The 21,431-nt window shown below is 38.6% G+C and overlaps 1 protein-coding gene across 6 annotated transcripts in view; it reads right to left on the bottom strand.

The window, feature by feature from the left end:
- Positions 1-21,431, bottom strand: part of PDE1C (phosphodiesterase 1C) — a 489,759-nt gene that overhangs the window by 42,612 nt on the left and 425,716 nt on the right. For 5 of the 6 annotated variants that reach the window (XM_032401816.1, XM_032401818.1, XM_032401817.1 and 2 more), the window contains exons 16-17: positions 12,841-13,071; positions 6,841-6,918 (exon numbers count right to left, since the gene is read on the bottom strand). In XM_032401816.1, the coding sequence (XP_032257707.1) occupies positions 6,841-6,918; positions 12,841-13,071 (309 nt within the window). The remainder of the gene's footprint in view (positions 1-6,840; positions 6,919-12,840; positions 13,072-21,431) is intronic. The other variant, XM_032401822.1, reaches the window with a different exon arrangement.

Here is a 21,431-nt window from a genome sequence, read left to right as displayed (position 1 = left end):
TCCAAGTTGCTTTGTCTATTTTGGGTGCTTTGCATTTCCATATAAATTTTAGAATTGGTTTGTCAATTTCTACAAAAAAAAAAAAAAAAACCTGCTAGGATTTTAATTGCCATTGCATGGATCCATAGATCAGTTTGGAGAGGACTTACATTTCCACTACCTCTGGAAAATCCCCCAATATTTAGAAACTAAACACTACGCCTCTAAATAATTCTTAGATCAATATAAAAATCAAAATGGAAATTAGAAAGTATTTTGAACTAAATGTGAATACAAGTGCAACACGTTAAAATTTATGGCATACTACTAAAGTGGTACTTAGAGAGAAATTTACAGCACTTAATGCCTACATTAGAAAAAAAATCTCAAATTAATCACATTAGCTTCCACCTTAAAAAAAAAAGCTAGAAAATAAGGCAAACTCAACCCAAAGCAAGGAGAAGAAAAAAAAAAATAAAAAGATAAGAAATCAACGATATAAAAACAGAAAAACAATGGGGAATATTAACAACAATAATTAATAACACTTATTATCCTCTAGCCAGACTAGTCTGGGAAAAAAAGAGAAAAAAGACAAATTACCAATATAAAAAAATAATAGATTAGGTCATTACATATTCTACAAAAATTAAAAGGATAATAAAATAATGTGAATATCCTTATGCCAATTTAACTCCACTATGACCTGTAAATTTACTTTGTATGACTTGGATCCTTTTCAATTTATTGGGACTTGTTTTTTATCTCACAGTCTGGTCTATATTGATAATCTGATCTATATTGGTCACTGATGCTCTTTATAATTTTTTTTCTGTTTCATTTTGGATAGTTTTTCACTACTCTTTTCTTGTGCACTTGAAAAGAATGTGTATTCTCTATTGTTGGATATTCTAGGGATGCCACTTAGGTAAAGTTGGTTGGTAGTGTTGTTCAAATCTTCCTTTCCTTGCTGATTTTACATCTATTTATTCTATCAACAACTGAGAGAGGAATGTTAATGTCTCTAAATAAAATTATGGATTAAAAATTTTTTTTGCAGGGGCACCTGGATGACTCAGTTGGTTAAACATCTACTTTCAGCTCAGGTCATGATCCCAGGGTCCTGGGATCAAGCCCTCAGCTCCCTGCTCAGTGGGGAGTCTGCTTCTCCCTCTGCCCTTCCCCCCACTCATGCTTTATACACTTCAGTGCATAAGTAAAAAGGATTAGTATATTGTCTTGATAAACGGACAACTTTACCATGAAATGAACTTCTTTAACTCTGGTGACAGTGTTTGCAATGAAATCTACTTTGTCAGATATTAATGCAGCCATTCAAGCTTTCTTTTTATTAGTGTTAGCTTGGTATACCAATTTCCATCCTTTTACTTTTGGGCTATTTGTGTCTTTTTTTATAAAGGCAGACTATAATTGTGTTTTACAATTTGAAAATCTCTGCCTTTTTATTGGGGTCTTTAGGACATTTAATGTCATAACTGATATGCTTAGTTTTAAGTCTATGATCTTGCTATTTGTTTCCTATTTGTCTCATATGTTCTTTGTTCCCTTCTTATCTTTTTTTTACCTTCTTGTGGATTAAGTATTTTTACAATTCCATTTTATCTCTTTTGTTGGCTTATTAGCTACATGTCTTTGTTTTGTTATTTTAATTTAATTGCTTTAGAGTTTATAGTATATGCTCTTAATTTATCACAATCTACCTTCAAATGATATTATATCACTTCATGTATATAGAACTTTATAATAGTATACTTCCATTTCTCCCTTCCCAGCTTTTTATGCTATTGTTGTCTGTTTATGCTATTGTTTTATGCTATTTCAGTCATATATGTTATTTTTTAAGATTTATTTATTTATTTATTTAAGAGAGAGGGAATACACAGGAGGGGCAGAGGGAGAGGGAGAAAGAATCTCAAGCAGACTCCATGCTGAGCATGGAGCCCAACACGGGACTTGATCTCATGACCCTGAGATTACCACCTGAGCTGAAACCAAGAGTCAGCCACCTAACCGAATGCACCACACAGTGCCCCTCAGTTGTATATCTTATAAATCAGATGATGTATTATTATTATTTTGTTCAAATAGTCAATGATCTTTAAGAGATTTAAATGATAAGAAAAAATCTTATATATTTATCCATCTAGTTACCATTTTTCATGTGCCTCATTCTTCTGTGCAGGTCCATATTTCCAACTGGCATAGTTATCCTACTGTCTTTCATTAACATTTCTTGTAGTGTGGGGTCTACCAGTGATGAATTCTTTCAGCTTTTATATCTGAAGATATTTTTGCTGGGTATGGAGTTCTTAATCGAATTCTTTTTTCATTCAGCATGTTAAAGATGTTGTTCCACTGTCTTCTTACTTGCATTGTTTCTGATAAGAAATCTACAATTATCATTATCTTTGTTCAATTGTGCATGAGTTTTTTATTCCTCTCGATATTTTTAAATTTTCTCTTCATTACTGGTTTGAATAATGGGATTATGACATGTTTTGGTGTAATTTTCTTCAAATTTCTTGTGCTTGGGCTTTACTGAGCTTCTTGAGTCTGTGCATTTACACTTTTCATCATTGGGCAAAATTTACTTTGCCCAAGTAAATCATCAAATATTTTTCTTTCCTCCTCTCTCTCTTCTTTATGTTAGGGACTCCAGTTACACATACATTAGGCTGTTGAAGATGTCCTACAATTCACTGATGCTCTTTATAATTTTTTTTCTGTTTCATTTTGGATAGTTTTTCACTACTCTTTTCTTCTACAATGTCTAATCTCATCCACTGTACTTATTATTAATCTCATCCAATATTATTTAGCTAATACCACTCAGTGTGTTTTCCACATCAGACATTATAGTGTTCATCTCTAGAAGTTTGATTTTCCCTTCTTTATATCTTCCATGTCTCTAAACAACTTCCAAACATGGGCTATAGTTATAAGAACTACTTTAATGTTCTTGTCTGACATTCTAACTTCTGTTTCAGTTCTCTCTCTCTCGCTCTCATTATGCATAGTATTTTCTTGCTTCTTTGCACATCCAGTAATTTTTGATTGGATATTGGACATTGTGAATTTTACCTTGTTGGGTACTGGATATTTTTGTATTTCTATATATACCTATGAGCTTTACTCTGGGGTGTAGTTATTTGGAAACACTTGGGGATCCTTTTATGTCTTGTTTTCAAGGTTTATTAGGTGAGACCAAAGCAGCATTTAGCCTACAGCTATTTACTCCCCCATGAATAAAATAAGACAATTAGGTGAATTCTACCCAATTCCCTTTAAATTATGAGGTATTCAAGTCTGACTAGTGGGAATAGGCACTTTTCTTGCCTTATATGAGGTGTGAACATTAGGACCATTCCCCCTAATCCTTTTGAATGGTTCTTTCCTGATCTCAGGTAGTTTCCTATCTGTATGGGTCAATCAGTACTCTGATGAATGACTACTCTTTAGATCTGTGGAGTTCTATATCTCTACAGCTCTCTCCTCTCTGGTGCTTTATCTTGTTAACTTTAGCCACCATGGCTCTCCCTGGATCCTTATCCAACTCTTCAACTCAAGGAGTCCATCAGGTTTGCCTGGGTTCCCCTTCATTATGTTGCCTGGAAACCCTCTCAAGGGAGTAAGCTGGAGCAATCAAAGGATTTATTTCATTTGTTTCCTGTTTCTTGGAGATCACTGTCCTTCATTTCTTGATGTCCAGTATCTTGGAAACTATTCTTCCACATAAGTTGTCTTTTATTATGATTATTATGGTTTCAGGTGAAAGGGTGAATCTAATTCTTATTAGTCCTCTTTGGCAGAAGCAGAGGTCCATAAATAGTCTTTTGTCTACTCTTTTCACTCTACGTAGTTGACTTTTAAATTTCATGAACACCTTTAAACATTCCAATTCCCAGAACATTCAGTGAAGGAGAAATGCCTGCTGAACTCCCTCTCTGAGACTTGGCAAATAACCCTGTAGGGCCTAATTATAATCAATCTTTTGAGAGACACAAATGGTTGCTATCTCTTATATCTCTGTAGTCAAATAAAGTTAAAGGCAAATTCATATTTCTGGGCAACTATAAAAAATTATGACAGGTCCAAGAGGCTATGCTGTTTCAAACAGGACTAAAAACACACAGGAAATAATTCATTCACTGGCACCCCACAAGTCTCCCAGTGACACTGTAAAAGTTTAGGCCCTGAGAGAATCTTGGCTCAGAGGCCTCGATCTTTTTATGTTAGTACATTTCTCCCTAAGAGTAAACAAGGTAGTTTCAAAGGACATTCATTCTTTGAAGTCAGTTCGAAAATTAGTGCTGCAGGATACTACATAGTACCTCAGCAGCCTGACAGAGATAATGTACAACTGCAATGTGTTCACTATGCCAGGATATAATCTATGCTTTTAGCACATGCCCCTTCCTTCTGTGTGTGCCTCAGCTCAATGGAGTTTGGGAATAACCAACCATGGTCCAGTTTCCATCAGGTTTCTTTCTGAATGCGTACAATGTTGCAACTTCAAACCATAGTGGGTTTGGTCATACTGGGCACTGAATTGTGCTTGGATACTCCCTCTCAAAAATTAGACAGAACTGGTCACCACTGGTTCCCAGGGGCTGTATTAGGGGTAGAGGCATTAAAAATAGTTTAACTGACTCCCTCTGGTCATCAAATGTAATAGGATCTATTAAAAAGAAATGTTCAAAATGTATGTGGTTGTTACTAGACAGCTTTTAAAAATCAATGTACCCACTGATCCATGTATCATTTAAAATTTTTCCTAAAGTAGAGAGTCTTGATGACCAAAGGTGAAGAGATAAATGAGACAGATCGAAATCTTTTCCACTTCATGCCACCAAGAATAGCTTTAGTCCTGGGAAAGATTTTTGGCTAAGATAGCACAAGTAACTAAAGCCCAGTGATCTATGTCCTTATGATATCAAAGCAGTGAGAATGACTGATGTCATGTTACCCCATCAATGAAATTAAAATACAAAGTTGTTCATGTCCGAGTTTGTGTATAAACTTGCTAGTATAAACACACCAGACCCATTTGAATCAGTGGAAAGTTAGAGTTTTGGAGGGGAAAAGAAATAGACATCAGAAAATGTCTCTTCTTTATCTACTGCACCCTGTTCACTGTCTGGTGGGATCAAGAATCTTGTTCACCAAGCAATCACGCTTTACGTTTATTTGTTCAATAGAACATAGTATCTCTTCACCCCTTCCCACACCCCGCTTTTAAAAAAGCTGTTAATTATTTTAAATACTTGGGGACAATTCAATTATAAAGGGCACAGGTAAAATCAAAGGGCTTAATGAAGGTAATAAAATGTAATTCACAATGCCCACATGACAACAACACAACAGATATTTGTAGCACAATATAAAAATGCAACAAGAGCCAATGTTAAAGATTTGGGACTTAGTTTATTCTGCACTTTTATGCTGTAGGAATTCAGATGGGCTAGTCACTGAATGCAGGATGGGCCAGGTGTCCAGGTGCTGGGTTTACCTCTAACACTATTTTCCTCTACTGTACATTTTCTGGCTTGTATTACCTTGACTTGGGTTTAATGATATCTGGCAACAATTACCCATAACAGAGTCTGGCTAGGATGACTGTCATTTTGAATTCTGTTTTGTCTCTGTGTAATCGATGTCTTAGTCACAATCATTCAAGGAGGGTATTTTTATGAGGTATGTGGTTTCCATTTGCATAAACAATTTGGTGAAAAACTGCACATGGGTGTTCCCTAGGTATTATGTGATAAGACACCTGGAGTGAATTATTGAATGAGCTTAGAAGAAAAGGCTTGAGAACTGATTTCACACATATGAATAAAGAAAGCCTGTCACGGTGGCTTAGAGATGAAAGTTAGAGGCGCTGCTTCCTTTTGAATAGGTGGAGTTGTGTTCAAATTTCTTCTTACTCCTCCACCTGGATACTCAGTATTTGTTCTTCAGTGGCATTAAAACCAAACTATCAAAGAACAGCTGAGCATCCAATACAATGTCTCCAGGGAGGTATGATTCAAAGAGTGTCTGGGACACCTAGAAACATGCATTTTCAGTTTAATATCATGTACATGTATGAAGGAGTCACTAAGAATAAGCCCATGTTACAAGTGAAACAGGAGATTTATAAAAAAGGCGAGAACAGTTTTCTCAGTAGGATAGTACAAAGTCTGAAGGATAATATAATCGAACTTTGAGGTTTTAGAGAGAGTAGAATGCTCTTTGTGAAAAGTAAAAGCAGTGTTCATGGAACACATCACAAGGTAGGTTCAGTCTAACTGGTCTGGTGGGGATTGCCATTCAAAACTTGCCTTTGAGACTTATTCTTGCTGACCAAACTGCCTTCTACAACTATGTATGTTCTCCAATATGTGGGTCTCCCAACATAGTGATAACACCGAACAGATTTCTGTTCTTATTGAAAGCAATAATTCCTCATTAAAAGAGAAAATGTAAAAACTGAAAACATGGAGCATTTCCCATTTATGCTGCACAATTCACAACCAAAGACTCATATTCCATCCCATTCCAATCAGCAAGTCCAGAGGCATCTTTAAAGTGAAAATGAAAAAATAGCAAGTGGTAAAGAGAGAGTGTATAGAATGCATTTGTGATGGAGCAAAGGATGGTGGAGGGGAAGAGATATAATGACAATCTGTAAATTATTGAAATAGGGATCGAGTACTCCTTAAATGCAGTGAAGGGTTTTTTTAGGGTATAATATAAGAATATATCAACAACCACAATTTCAATTTGAGGTGTAATTCTAACAAACCTGCATTAAATTGCACATTTTATGGAAAAATATAATGGGAATTATGCTCTTACCATCTGTTTTCTTTGAATCACTTCCGACATTAGATTGATCTTTCCTGTCTGTCTTATTTTTACCATCTTTCAAGTCACCTGAAAGTAATAAACATGACAAACAGCATATGTATACAGCTAAAAGGGAAGTTATAAATAGTCTTAAACTTGTCAAGGTAAAAAGATGGAAAAAAAAGTGCATAATTTTAGTCATGAGGGGGTACATATCTGAATGTATCTTTTTAAGCCATATATTAGGTCTTAAAAGTTAGATTACAATCCAGAAATTAAGACAAAGTTCCTGTTAAACAAAGTTGCACTTAAGCCAATAATGTTTATTTTCCAAGAAAGGCAGTTCAGCTCTATTATTGGGCTGTGGAGAGCAGAAAAACTTAGGTCAAATGTAAATTATGCCAGCTCATAGCTACTTCTATATGCTTCAGTTTCCTCATCTGCAAAATGGTGATAATAATAGCTACTTTATAGACTTAATATAAGGACAAATGTATTTAAGGTAGTGAATCTGATATCTGGCACATCATGCAATGACAACTGAACTCTAAAACGGAGTTATAAATGGTATTCTAAGTAACGAGCTTGTCGAAATATGATTTGTAAATGTTAAAAAACACTATGCAAACAGATGTAGAATAAACGCGTGTCAAAAACTTACTTAATTCATTCGCGAAGGAACCAGAGAGATCGTAAGGAGGGTGCCAAGGACATTTAAGGAAATGGGCATTTATAGGCATTTTAGAAAACTGTTAAAATAAGATTGCTGTGTTAGAAACAAAACTGGTTATGTCCTACAGGGCAGCAAAATCATAACCTGTGGGTGGGGGGGCGGTAATCTCTTCCAAAAGTCAAAAATCTGTAAGTTAGCATACAACTTCACGGGACCTAGGCTTGAGTTAATAGTAAAAGACAAAGTTAAACACAGTCATGTTCTCCTAAAGCAGGAGTCATCCACCTGTAGCTCAGGGGCCAATGTGGAAACAGCGATCTTTGGAAATAATCACATGCATTTTGTTTGCATGCTGTCTGCAGCCGCTTTCACGCTGCGGTGGTAGGCGCCGCAGAGTTGCAACAGAGACCCGCAAACCCAGGAATAGTTACTGGCTGGGCCGGCACAGAAAAAGCTTGCTGACCCCTGTCTAAGGTAATCAAATAATCCCTGGCCATGTCTTTTTAAGAGTATGCCACTGTGACATTGAAAGGACATGGCATCCCCTCCCCCAGTCTTATTCTCAAGTTTTGGAAATTTTTCTTACAGTCTTACTAATGGCATCTTTCCTTTTAGCCTGCATAAAACCCAGAATATATTACAACTAAAATACGGTACTTCTTGAAGCAAGAAGACCCTAAGAATAATTGCAACCAGGAAGGAGTAAGCAGGGTCCTATCTTTTTTGCTTTCTTTGTGCCAGGCATAGCATAGGCATCATTTCATTAAATTCTTCTAACAACGCCATTATGAAGGTACTACAATTGAAAGTAGATGAATTCATCACAGTTTAATTCATTGAGTGATCAGTTTGCAGAATAACAAACTCATCAAATGACTGAGGATGTTTTCCAAGCGTGACTTCTCCTTTGGCTTCGCCGCAGCACTGTGTCACACGCTGGTCCGTCCAGCTGTGTTGAGCGCAGCGCACCGGCCACCCGCCAGTGGTTCACACACCACCCCGGCCCCGCCTCTGCCCACAACCTTGCATGTGTGGCTCCTTCCGGCAGCAAAACTGCTCCGGTTGGCAGCCGTCGATCTGGTTTAAGCCATTCGTCTGACAGTTTTTGCATAGATGGCCAACTGATCTTTCCACAAAGTGATTTTGTTTCAACCGACTTGTGAAGAATGGACATGAAACTCATATTACCATCTCCATTTTATGGCTATGGAACCTAAGGCGTAAATAAAGCAATCTACCACAATATGCACAGATGGGTCTGATTCTAGAAGCTACTCAACCACTGTATCTTGCAACTTCCCTATGAAGCTTAAGTTTTCAATTTCAGGCTTCTGTTTACTGCTGCCATTTCTAAATGCCTTTGGCCTACAAATTTATAAAGAAATGGTTATCTAAGGACAATTCAAGACCATTTGGGGTTGTGATGTATTCGACAAAGTAAGTATTTTCAATGGAATTTGACAAATCCTAAATTAAGTTCGGAGTCAATAAATTCTCCAAGTTTCCTCTTACTCTTAATTCTGAAATGGGATGAACTGGCTGAAGGGATTGAGGGGAAAGGGGGTCAACTCTAGCCAGGGTGTAAGCAGGAGGAATTCAAGTGAAGGACATGATCATCACCCTTTACCACCACCAATGGCCAAAGAAAGGATTCCTTTGGAGGTCCCATGAGACAGTCCAAATACTGGCTCCTTCTTGTTTTAAGGATGCCAGAGATGGACTCAAGGATCTTGAGCCCTGTAGTCAAACTCATTCCCTGCAGAAAAAATGTCTTTCTGTCCTAAATGAGCCTTCACACCTTAATGCACAATACTTTATGCCTTCAAGGTTTCCCTGGACTAGAGCTTTATGCACAGCTGCAGCAAGACCAGGATGTCTTCCAGACGTCACAGGAGAGGTTCAATTTGTTGGATGCTAGCCAGCAGTCTGTGGGCAGCCTGCCTTTTCCTCAGTCAGGGTTGGGGAGGCTGAGAGAGGAAGTACCTTGATGGAGACCAAAGCCTGGGGATCTCATAGTTGCTGATGAGAACACCTCTAGAACCCCATTAACCACTGTCCTCTGGTTCCATCCTGGAAGTACCTTGCGCGACCACAAAAAGGATGATGGGAAAGTGACACATGTTTGTTTGATGATGTTCTTTGAACAGAATCCATTAGGTAATTTCCCATGGGTTGTATATGGAGTAATGGCTGATGTGAGCTGTTATTCAATAAACAGAGGAAACAAAAGAGCCTTTCTGCACAGTTACAAATCATTTTAATTAGGCTGCTGTAACACAGTCCCGAACCACCATTAGCCTTTCTTATTATTGCTTAAAACTGACTTCTTTTCCCATCTCTCATTTAATACTTAGTTTTTAAGGGAAATGGTAGACTGTTGATTACTTTGGGAAATAAACACAACCTAGTTGAAAACTTGGGCTCCTGTTTGTTTCTTTCAGGCTCTCCCTCTAATGGTCTTCAAAATTGATTCCTGCCACCTCTGCCCTCTCTGGGTATTTGTTTATACCCATCTCATAGAATTTATAACCTTCTCTATGAGCAGCATGTTTATGTTCATTGGTTTCTCTCCCTGACCAGACCAGGGGTTGGCAAACTATGGCCCATGGGCCAAACTTGGTCCCAGTGCCTGGTCTTATATGGCCCACAAACTAAGAATAATTTTTATATTATTAAATGGTTGAAAAAAAGAGAAGAATACTTAATGCCATTTGAAAATTATATAGAATTTAAACTTGAATTTTTATAAATAAAGTTTTATTGGAATTCAGCCATGCCCATTTATTTATATGTTATCTGTGGCTGCTTTTGCACTAAAACAGGAGTGTTAAAAGCAGCTGCAATAGAGACTGCATGGCTCCCAAAGTCTACAATATTTACCATCTGGCCCTTTACAGAAAAGCGCACCAACCCCTGGAATAGATTATAAGGTTCTTGTGGACCTCGGCTGAGCCTCAATATTCTTCTGATTTCCTACTCTCCCCAATAGCGCCAAAACTTGTAAACAGTAGGGACATGCTGATTATGAAACATAGAATTTGGACTCAGACCTGAATTTGACTTGAAATCTCTACCTCGTGGTTGCTTGACCTTAAGCAAGTGATTTAACCTTTCTGAGTCTCCGTTTCCTCATCTGCAAAATGGGAATGAGTATATCTACCTCACGGCGTTGTTGGCATTTTTAAATAATTTAATGTAGGTAAAATCTCATGTACAATGTCTGGCATATATTAAGCATTCAATATATATTATTGATGTTACTTTTATTAAGGGAAAGCCATTTTTAACCCACCTTCCTAAAAGAAAAAAGCAGGGAAGAAACACATCTTGCCTCTCTCAGGAGCCCTTCCATACTCCTCCTTTGAGAAGAAGAGACTCATCTAGGAGGAGTTTGAGAATGCAAAGCTCAGTTAAGCCACCCATTTCTCTAGTTCCCAACCCCCTCTGAGATGTGTTTTCCACAAAACACACACCTTTCGCGTCACTCCAGAAGCAGTCTGCTGGGGTGTTGGGGTGCTGGGGTGGGAATGAGGTGGCAGGTCCGAGGCCTGCCTGCTCTGCCAGTATCTGGTTGGCTAAGCTCACTTCAAGGCAGATGTGTGAAGAAGCCCACATGCTCAGCAGACCAAGTCACATTTTCCAATTCAACTCCAGTTGTAGTAGAGCTCATATTTTGACCATTGACTTTCTGATTCTGGTATCTCTCTCTTAGTTGGTTCTGACCTCGGGAGGGGATGAGAGGAGGTCTTTTCCATTGCCCTCTAAAAACTCCAACAGGTAGATCATAAATTCTTATACAATTGAACATATTTTCGGACAATGATGCACTTGAATACAAAGCTAACTAGTTAGGAGCAGTCTCCAGAACCAGGCTGCTGAGGGGCTGGACAAGGTGGACAAAGGCCTTCTCTACCTCCTAGGGTGCTCATGGGGTTACCTGAGGGAATTCATGCAAAGCTCTTGGAACATGATATGAGTTATTAACATTATCATATGTATTAAAATATTGTTTTCTAATTCTACATGTTGTATATGTTCACTGTAAAAATAATTGGAGAGTGTTGTGCTAAGCACCTTCTACATATTCCTCATTTACTCAGGCTATGTAGCATACATAATAGCTACAGCATGGCCTACCAGGCGGATAAGAGAATAAACACGTAAAGAGAGGACTTAAAAGAGCATCTGGTGGATAGTCAATAAATGCTAGTTACTCTATTGTCATCATTGTTTTGCTATCATTCTCATTATTGGAGGCTCACAAGTGGCCCTGGTGTGAGCAGGTATTATTGTTATGCACACTTTACAGAGCCAGTAGAAGGTTAAGTAACCTGGCCAAGGCCACCAAGAAGTGAGAGGCACAGCTGTGACTTGAATCCAGGTCTGTCAGACTGCAAAACTACCTTGCCACAACTTGAAAGTTCTAGAGACTCTGAACTTCCTGCTCTTCCCTAAACAAGGTAACCAATTCCATGCCCTTGTGCCTCAGCTCATCTTGTTCCTCTGGTGAAGAAGTCCCTATCCCCCATCTGACCAGCGAAGTTCAGCATTGAAAACACAGCTCAGGCACCACCACCTCCTGATGCTTTCTTTGACATTTCTCCATTCCACAAGCCCCAGATGCAACAAAGCTAATGTCTCTTTTTTGACATGATCCTTGAGCTAAATTTAGCTGCCTTGCCATGACTGTTACTTGCTCAGAATTATTTCTAAGGATGCCCATGTCTCTATGAGATTGTGGACTTCCTGAGGCCTTTCCATTTCTAAATTCTCAGTGCCAAGCACAGTGCATTTAAGGTGGTGACCAGATCATCTGGGTTTGCCTGGTACTTTTCTGGTTTTAAAATCTAAAGCTCTAGATGCCAGGAGACCCCTCAGTCCCAGGCAAATGGGATAAGTGGTCACCCTAATGTATATACTTTTTCACCCACAGACATATAGACCTGAGCCCCAGCCCTGCCTGCTAGAGGGATAGTGCATATGGAAGACACTTTCCATCCACCCATCTGGGCAATAAACACTCAGGAATGTGCTGAGATTGGTCATAGTTATTTCCCCAGTGGACAGGCAGGCACTGGCCAGAGTCTCCAGAACAGCTGGGAAAGGCCTGAAAAGTATAAATCTCCTCAGAGAGAATGGCCCAAGCCAGCCTCTGGCTTCTTTTGATGGGATCCTAATGGAACCCATGGCCCAGTGAGGTGTGATGAGCAGCAGCTGGGGAGACCAGAGATGCCAGCTCTGAGAGCCATCCTCATAGGTGTGGTTGTTTGCCAGTTTCCATTCATCACGTCATTAACACCCCGAAAAGAGCCTTTCACCAGTGAAACTGTACTCACCATTCTGTTGTTTTTCTCCTGAGGACTTCTCAGCTTTGGAATTTTTCCCATAAGGGTTGTCGCTTTTGTTTGTGCACGTTCCATTGACTTGATTCTTAGCTTCCCCAGATGTCTTTTTCTCGGCTTTGCCAGCTGCGCCTTCTTCAGCCTGGCTTTTGGCTTCCATTTCCTTTTGCTTCTCCTCTGCAGCCAGGCGAGCTTTTTCCTCTGCTTCCTTCTTGGCCTTCTCCTCTGTACCCATGGCAAGTCAGGAAAGGCACAGAAAAGATGAAAAGAGGTCACACTATTAGGAGAATTGCCTCTTTAAACAAAAACAAGTATTTGCACTGAGTGCTTGGGGTCTATTTTTGGTTAATTCAAGTCAGATTAGTGTGTATATTCAGGAAACCAATAAAATCGGTTCATGGTGATGTCATTTCTGAAAATAGTGGGTGAGAAGAAGGGGCAGGGAGAAAGTAATAATAATAATAATAAGGATAATAATAACTAATAAACCAATATAACAATTGTCATTTTCAATATCTATCATCAATAACTTCTCTTGAGTGTGTCCTCTATGCCAGGTATTATGCTAAGTGCTTTTCAAGGATTACTTCCTTTCGTTCTCAAAACAGCCTTAGGCGGTAGCTACTATTATTATAACCCTATCTTATAAGTGTGAAGTCAAGGCTCGGGGACATTACAAAACCCTCCACAGCCACAGTTAAAATTGGAGTTTCAGGGAGATTTGCTTAGGCTCTGGAGTTTAAACATGAACAACTGACTACAAAACAGAAAGGAAAAATAATCGCCACAGTTTCAGGCCACTGTTCGTGAATTTGAAAGTAGGAAGAGGATAATTAGTCCTTACAAAAAGCCCGGTCTTCAAACTGTCCACAAGATTAGAGGTAGCCTTTAGTTTGGGCAGGTGCCCTGGTCTGCAGCTTCCCCTTTAACGAGAGGACATCAGCCTTATTTCCAATTCTGTTTACTGTGAAAGGGTCTGGCTCTGTGTTTCATCAAAAACATAGCATAATTGCATATGGTCAAGTATTCGTGAAAAGATTGGTTCATTCATTCAACTGATATTTATTGAGCAGCAACAGTATCAAGTACCATTTTAGGCGCTGGGAATGTAGCAGCAAGCAAGACTTAATGGAACAGAAAAGACCGTAATCAAGTAAACAAGTCACAAAGATAATTTCAGGTGGTGAAAAAGGTAAAGCAAAAGTAAAGCAAAGTAATATGATGGAACAGGATCAGCATAAGGGAGGCAGGTGGCATTAGATCAGGAGGTAAAGAAAGTACTATCTGACAAATTCTTAATGATGAATTGCTGGCCATGAAATAATCAGGGAAAATAGCATTCCAGGCAGAGGAATAAAAAATGTCAAGGCCACGAGGTAGGAATGAGCTTGGGATACTGAGTTAGTCAATATGGCTAACACAGATTTAGAAGAGGTTAGTGACAGATGATGTGGTCAAACGACCAAGGACATGCAGAGTTGAGATCTTGCAGGGCCCTGGAGGCAATAAAGTGGCACTGGGTTGTAGGAATAACACACGCCTAAGAGACCCATCCTCCCTCACGGGAGAGACTCACCCCATTTAGCATCCAACTGATTCAAAAGGCCTTCCAGATTGTGCCATCCATTATAAAAAACATTACTGAATTTTTTTTTCTCTAGATGTGTTAAAAATATCCCACACCTCACTATCAAGGGTCCTCTTTATTTTCCTTGGTTAGTCTTGCTCCTGAAAAAGCTAGCTTTCATAGACAACAAGTTTGTAATCTAATGGGCACCCAGGTGGTTACGTTTCTCTTTGTTTTAGTTGCTTAAAAGCACAAAGCCCAAATCTGATCCAGTTCACATGTTCGTGGGGGCTTTCCAGCATTGTATTTTGTGGATGTCTTTGATCTCTGGCTTCATTTTGCTTCTCCTGCCCCTACATTTGCCTGGCTCAAATGTCCTCCCTAATATATTATGAAGTTTTCATTAATCTTTTCATTGATTCATCCATCTAACCCATCCAATTCAATGCCCTGCTCACCCAGGACACATTAAATCATATTCTGGAGGGAGAGGGGCAAGGATAGGATATTTTAAATGCCCTCCATTTGATTCTAACGTGCAATCAGGATGGACGAGGACTGATTTAAATTTTAAATGTTTGCCATTCTATATTTCTGGACATTCTGCTTCCCAATAGGATGCATTTATACTTTACAATGAAAAGTAAGGAAAGATTTCTTTGCAAAATAACTTAATTATGCACATATAGAGTATACTCTGTCTTCTGACTTCTACAGAAAGGTACAACTAAAGAGTAAAAGAATGCCCTTGCAGATGTTGACATGGCATTCTCAGTAGACTACAGGGTCACAGAAGGCCCCCTGGAATGTTCACCCAGACTTCCTCTCATCCTCCCATAGTGCCCTGAGGACAGAGGTCAAATGTCATCTCCATCACTGAATTCCAGGGCTTGGTACAGCACCTGGCGCATAGCAGATATGCATGGAGTATCTGTTAACTAAATGAAACTGTGCATAATGGGTATGATTCCCCCTATCTGCCAAAGAACCTGACTTGTACATATTCCATCATCTGTAATCCAGGCCTCTGTAAAATACAGAAAGTATATAAACTCTAAAGTCCTATTGTGGAAGAGTTAGCCATTTGACAAATGTTGGTTTCCTTAACCACTAATACAGGAGAGTAAAAAGATGACTGTACTCACTCCACAGAGAGGAAAAGTGAGGGGGAAGAGAATTTTCATTCATATTCAGGTACCAGGTTAAATAATTCATGGTCCCCTCACAGAATCCCCACTGTATCTGTGGCAAACTTTCAACATTCAAAATATCCACAAGTTAAAAGTAACTGATAAAAACTGAAGGTGTTAGATTCTGGTTTGCTACAGAAGAGCATAAAATATTATCTGAGCAAGAAAAATTCATTTGACAACTGAGTCAGAACAATTTTCTATGGAAAATCTAGCAAAAAAAAAACTGGGAGAAGGTACATTTTAAAAACAAATCTGTTTTTGTTCAAATACTGCTGACAGCAGGCAATTAATGTTTGAATTAATGAATGGTAGCTCTTATGACATCATAATCAGATCCTAGGTGAGCCTGCTCCACTATATGACTCCTTTCCCTTCGGCAATTGTGTTCCAGCAGGTGGCTCTGCAATGTTCAACTTCTCTACTTGCATCTCTCCTTGATTCTTTGAAATATCTGATATTAGGGTGACCAGCCACCAGCACCCAATGATACTACTCAAAATAAATAGACAAAAACAAGCAGACATGTAAATAAGAAAAAAAAAATTGACAGGAGGTATGTTTGTGCCACATATTTTCAGGGTGAAATTATTAATATACATAAACCTTTCTTACAAAGAGAAAAAGTAAGCAAGTGCACGATTAATTTGCATGTGCTACAAGGTTCTGAGGATAACACATATAGAATTAACTTTTCAGCTCTTAGTTTTAGCATCCCTGGTACTCGTAGGCTTTCAGACTAGTAGAAAGCAAATGTCATAGTTCAATTCCATTTCCTTTTACTTCCCATTTCAGACTATCTGTGGTGATTTAACTTACAATGAACATGGCCCAAACAAGCAACTAATGAGTTAAGGGAGAGCAAGGCAGAACAGAGCCCTCATGATCCATAATTCTCATTCCTCTTGAGAGCTGGTTCTATCCCACACTGAATACCTATGCATTCTGGGAGAAGTACATTGATTTCTTCATTCAATTTCCCTTTCTGAATAATGGTTTATAGTCTCTTGGTTAAAAATGTCATTGAACCAGTTATCCCTTGATATCATTTTCTGAATTGCCTACTTAAACTACCTACAGAGAGAGAGAAAGAAAAGGAGAGAAACTGACTAACAGAAAAACAACCAACCAAAATACCATATGAATTTTGAATAGTTAACCCTTAGTTATATACAAAAGCAACAAAAAAAAATACTTCTATATATCTAAGGATTCAGAAGGTGTTCACACAGGTTCTTTCTAAAATGGAAGCCAAGAAGTGCTCCAGCTGGGAGAAAAATTCAACCAGTATTAGAACCTCAAGAATAAGGAAAATATATAAATGATGTTCAATAAAACTAGTAAATCTTAGTATTAAATAAAAATAATTGTTGTTAAGCAAGATATAAAACTTGAAGCAAATATTAAAAGTAATATTAAGGTTAAGTTAATTATAAAATAACAATTTACTTATAATCACTTAGATTACAAATCTCATGGTATTTCAACAAAAACTGAGCGATTATGGAGGAAATAAATAAAAATTCAATAAATATCTCAGCATTTGCAAAGAGTGTCATTATATACCATTTCATATTTACATTGATAGGCACAAAAATGTAAAGGTAATCTCTGGTAAAATAAAAATAGGATGCATTTATTTATTTATTTTTAAGATTTTGTATTTATTCATTTGAGAGAGAGAGAGCACAAGCAGGGGAAGAGGAAGAAGGAGAGGGAGAAGCAGACTCTCTGCTGCGCTGGGAGCCCGACATGGGGCTAATCCCAGGACCTGGAGACCATGACCCGAGCCCAAGGCAGACATTTAACCATCTGAGCAACTGAGGCACCCCAAAAACAGGATATATTTAAAAAGACCGTTTACAAAGCTAGCTAGTGGGTAGGGGGATGGGCAAAATAGATAAAGGGGATTAAAAGGTACAAACTTCCAGTTACAAAATAAATCACGGAGGGGCGCCTGGGTGGCTCAGTCGTTAAGCGTCTGCCTTCGGCTCAGGTCATGATCCCAGCGTCCTGGGATCGAGCCCCACATCGGGCTCTCTGCTCCGCGGGAAGCCTGCTTCTCCCTCTCCCATTCCCCCTGCTTGTGTTCCCTCTCTCGCTGTGTCTCTCTCTGTCAAATAAATAAATAAAATCTTAAAAACAAAACAAAACAAAACAAAAAAACAAAATAAATCACGGAGATAAAAACTACAGCATAGGAAATATTCTCAATAATACTGTAATAATGTTGTATGTTGACAGATGATGACTATACTTATCAAAAAAAAGAACATAATTAAAAGGCACGTGACAAAAAATTAAAAGGCATATGACAAACTAGGTAGGGCAGAAATTGCCAAGATATTTTGTCAATTGAAGAATTGCCATCCTTTATATATAGAGTTATTATGAGTCAATAATAAAAATATAAACATCCTAATGGGAAAAATGAAGGGGAGAAATATAGGGAAATACCTCCCACTTCTACTGGAAGACATTAGCTAAAAAAAAAAAACTCTCCAGAGAGAAATTTGATAATATATATCAAGAGCTTATAGTTTTTCATCTACTTTGACAGAGGAATTCCACATATAGAAATTTATCCTAGATAAATAATCAGAAGTAGGCTCAAAGACTTTTTAACTTGTATGTTTATAACAGTGTTATTATAAACAGTAATGAAGAACTGAAAAACCAAAATGTGCAGAAAAAGAGGAATATTACATAAAATGCAGCCATTTAAATCATACTTTCTAAGAATATTCAGTATCAAGATAAAATGCTTAAAATAGAAATAGTAAAATAAAATATAGGGCAATATTTTGCTATGATTCCAATGTATGGGGAAAATTTTTACTCATATAAATATATATGCATGATAAAATTAAAAAGAATTATATCAGAATTTCACCAATATCTGGCTGAAGAGGTTAGGAGTGATTTTTATTTCCTTCTTTATAGATATATTTATATTTCAGCATTATTACCTAAACATGTATTTTTTTTTAAAGATTTATTTATTTATTTGACAGAGAGAGACACAATGAGAGGGAACACAAGCAGGGGAGTGGGAGAGGGAGAAGCAGGCCTCCTGCTGAACAGAGCCCGATGCGGGGCTCGATCCCAGGACCCTGGGATCACGGCCTGAGCCGAAGGCAGACGCTTAATGACTGAGCCACCCAGGCACCCCTAAACACATATTTTTACACCAGAAAAAATGTTTGTAAAGTATTAAATACTGAACAAAAATTAATATTGATCAGACTTAGAAATTATTATACCTACATATCTTTGGGAATAATAATTTTCAGCCCTGTGAGCTGTTAAGAAATATTTATTTACTCTTTTCTAACAACTATGGGTTCTGGTCTAGCTAGCTTTGTATATCAGGTTGGTTAATAAAACCAAGAGTTTAGATCCCATTCTAATCAATTTAATAACAACATATGTTCAAGTGCCCCATGCAGGTCAGGCTTTCTTGAAATCACGGTTTTCTGGTAGAAAAGAACAATGAGCAAACAGACTGGGATAATCTAGTACAAACTGATCACCAATGGAAAAAAAGATGTAAATGAATCTCTTAACACCAGTGAACTAGTCAACAGCATTACTGGGAGGCTGAAAATATTAGATAAGAGTATTAGATATAGGTTGGTACTTTTACCACCATCTTCTTAACTCTGCATTCAAACCTCTAACTTTCTTTTCCAATTTTTTTTTAAAATAACAGCTATGAGTTATTAGGCACTAACCACATACAGGTTCTGTTCTCAGTGCTTTACATATTTATTTCTGTTCTTTGCATCAACTCTGTGATATGTATTATCATCCTCAGAAGGTAATTTTCTCAAAGAATCTACATGAATCTGCCAAAGAGTCTAGTGCAAGTAGGGATTCAATTCTCCATTTCCCCACTAACTGAAATTTGCTTTGATATTCAAACTATCCTCCCACAAAACATACATAACCCAGGCTTTGCGCCTCTGTCCATCCCCTTTCTCCTTGTTCCCCATTTTAAAATCTAACACCTCCTGCAGGATCAACCTCAGGCAACTTGAAATCCTGGTTACAAGATGCCTTCCCAAAAGCCCTAAGCAGATTAAGGGACAAGTCCCTTTATGCTTCCAAAATAGCTTAACCGTATCTCAACCAGCATACCTAACATTTGGTAATTATTAGCGTTTATTTATGTCATTTTCAAAAGGCCAGTTTTCTCCTGGAAAAGAAGCCATCTAATGCTCCCCTCAGTGACTAGTTTTGGAAGGTAACTTAAGTAAGCCAGATAACTGTGAATGAATTATTTTGAAGTACCTCTTTAGACTGTGTGTTGTCGGGAATTGGATTTTCATATGTAATGAGTGTAATTGATTATAAGAGAGTGCTTCATTTGAGATGATGTAGTAGCTGCCAGTGCCACTTGCAACGTCTGCCAATAGGGAGAATTTAAATGTTTAAGGCATCTGAATAGACCAAGGGAGGCTACATTTAAAATATAGAAGAGGTATTTGCTCCGTAGCTCAGGGTCCAAGATCTGTCCCAAAATGATGAGGGCCCAATTGTGCCTTAAAAGCGCCATAAATATAAACCCTTGGCCCCACCTGAAATGAGCAGCCACTTGGACTGGATTTCGTGGACAAGCCACAGTGGCTGGCGTTTGAAAAACTGCAACAGTGAGGTAGGTCTCTTCTCCACCACACAAGAAGCAGCCCCTGATGTATGAGGGGCCAACAGAGCCAGAACATGTCCTGCCCAGCCACTCCCACGCTTCTTTCAACTTGCTGTGTGGGCACTGGTGGATGAAAGTGTCGGGGTTGTGTTTGAGGTTAAAACTCTCCTTTCTTGTAATGAGGGCCTGGGGCCCAGGGCCAGTGGGTGATGGCAACAAGCTCAAATCCTTGACTGAACTTCCTTCTTTCCTTGAAGGAAACTCATGCGAATGCCCCCTGCCCTCAGGAGCTCTGAGCACCAGATGTCTGTGATTCATCTCTGTACTCTCGGCACGTAGGAGGCATTGGGTAGATGTTAACAAACACTGACTATTGTTGAAGGTTCACCTGCACAAACCCCACTGGGGTCAGCCCCCTCGCTGAGCTCCAAGAGCCATCTATGTTTGCGTCTCTCCCTGGAATCCAGCGCCGCGGCGTCGTACCCTTATCTCAGGTACGCGTTCCTCCCTAGGCTACACGCTGAGCATGTAGTACGTAAGGATCGTGTAGTACCCGCTTGAGAAACACGACTATGCGTATGAGCAAACGGATTTCAGCTTTCAAGAAGCACACGGATTTCAGTCCTTTTTATTTATAGTACCAAGAATCATGAATTTTCTCATCTGAATTTTGATATTGGCCTCAGTGAATTTTGCCTGCAAGTTACATTCATCTCAGAAGATCAGCCTGAGTCATGAGTGAAGAGAAGTTGAGAACATGAAAGGGGGCTAAAAATGCATGCAAGGATATTAAAGCTCCTTCTATCCCAATGTAACGGCAGAGGTGGCTATTGGTCAGGCTTTACTTTAGATAAAGGAAGAAATTAAGGCCTCATCATTGTGTCACATGGTAAGAAATGAGAATGACCAGGTGGTCTCGCAGAAACCAAGAAAGAACAACACCCATCCACTGCAAGATCTTTATACCAACAAGGGGAATTTAGTCAGACAGCACAAATGTCATGCTGAAGTGGGGGCTTGCCTCATTCTATTATGCACTGAGTGGTACATACAATGAAGAGCCAAAGATAGTGGATCCTACCAGTTAGCCATTTGAATCCAGATCCTGAGATAGTGCTTCATTTGCAATACCCATAAATCGGCAATGCCTTGTTTTCTAAGTGGATTTGGACAGATCTCC

The sequence above is a fragment of the Phoca vitulina genome, unplaced genomic scaffold, assembly GCF_004348235.1.
Source record: "Phoca vitulina isolate PV1807 unplaced genomic scaffold, GSC_HSeal_1.0 scaffold4, whole genome shotgun sequence".
NCBI lineage: Eukaryota > Metazoa > Chordata > Mammalia > Carnivora > Phocidae > Phoca > Phoca vitulina.
This window is presented reverse-complemented; position numbering and strand designations above follow the sequence as displayed.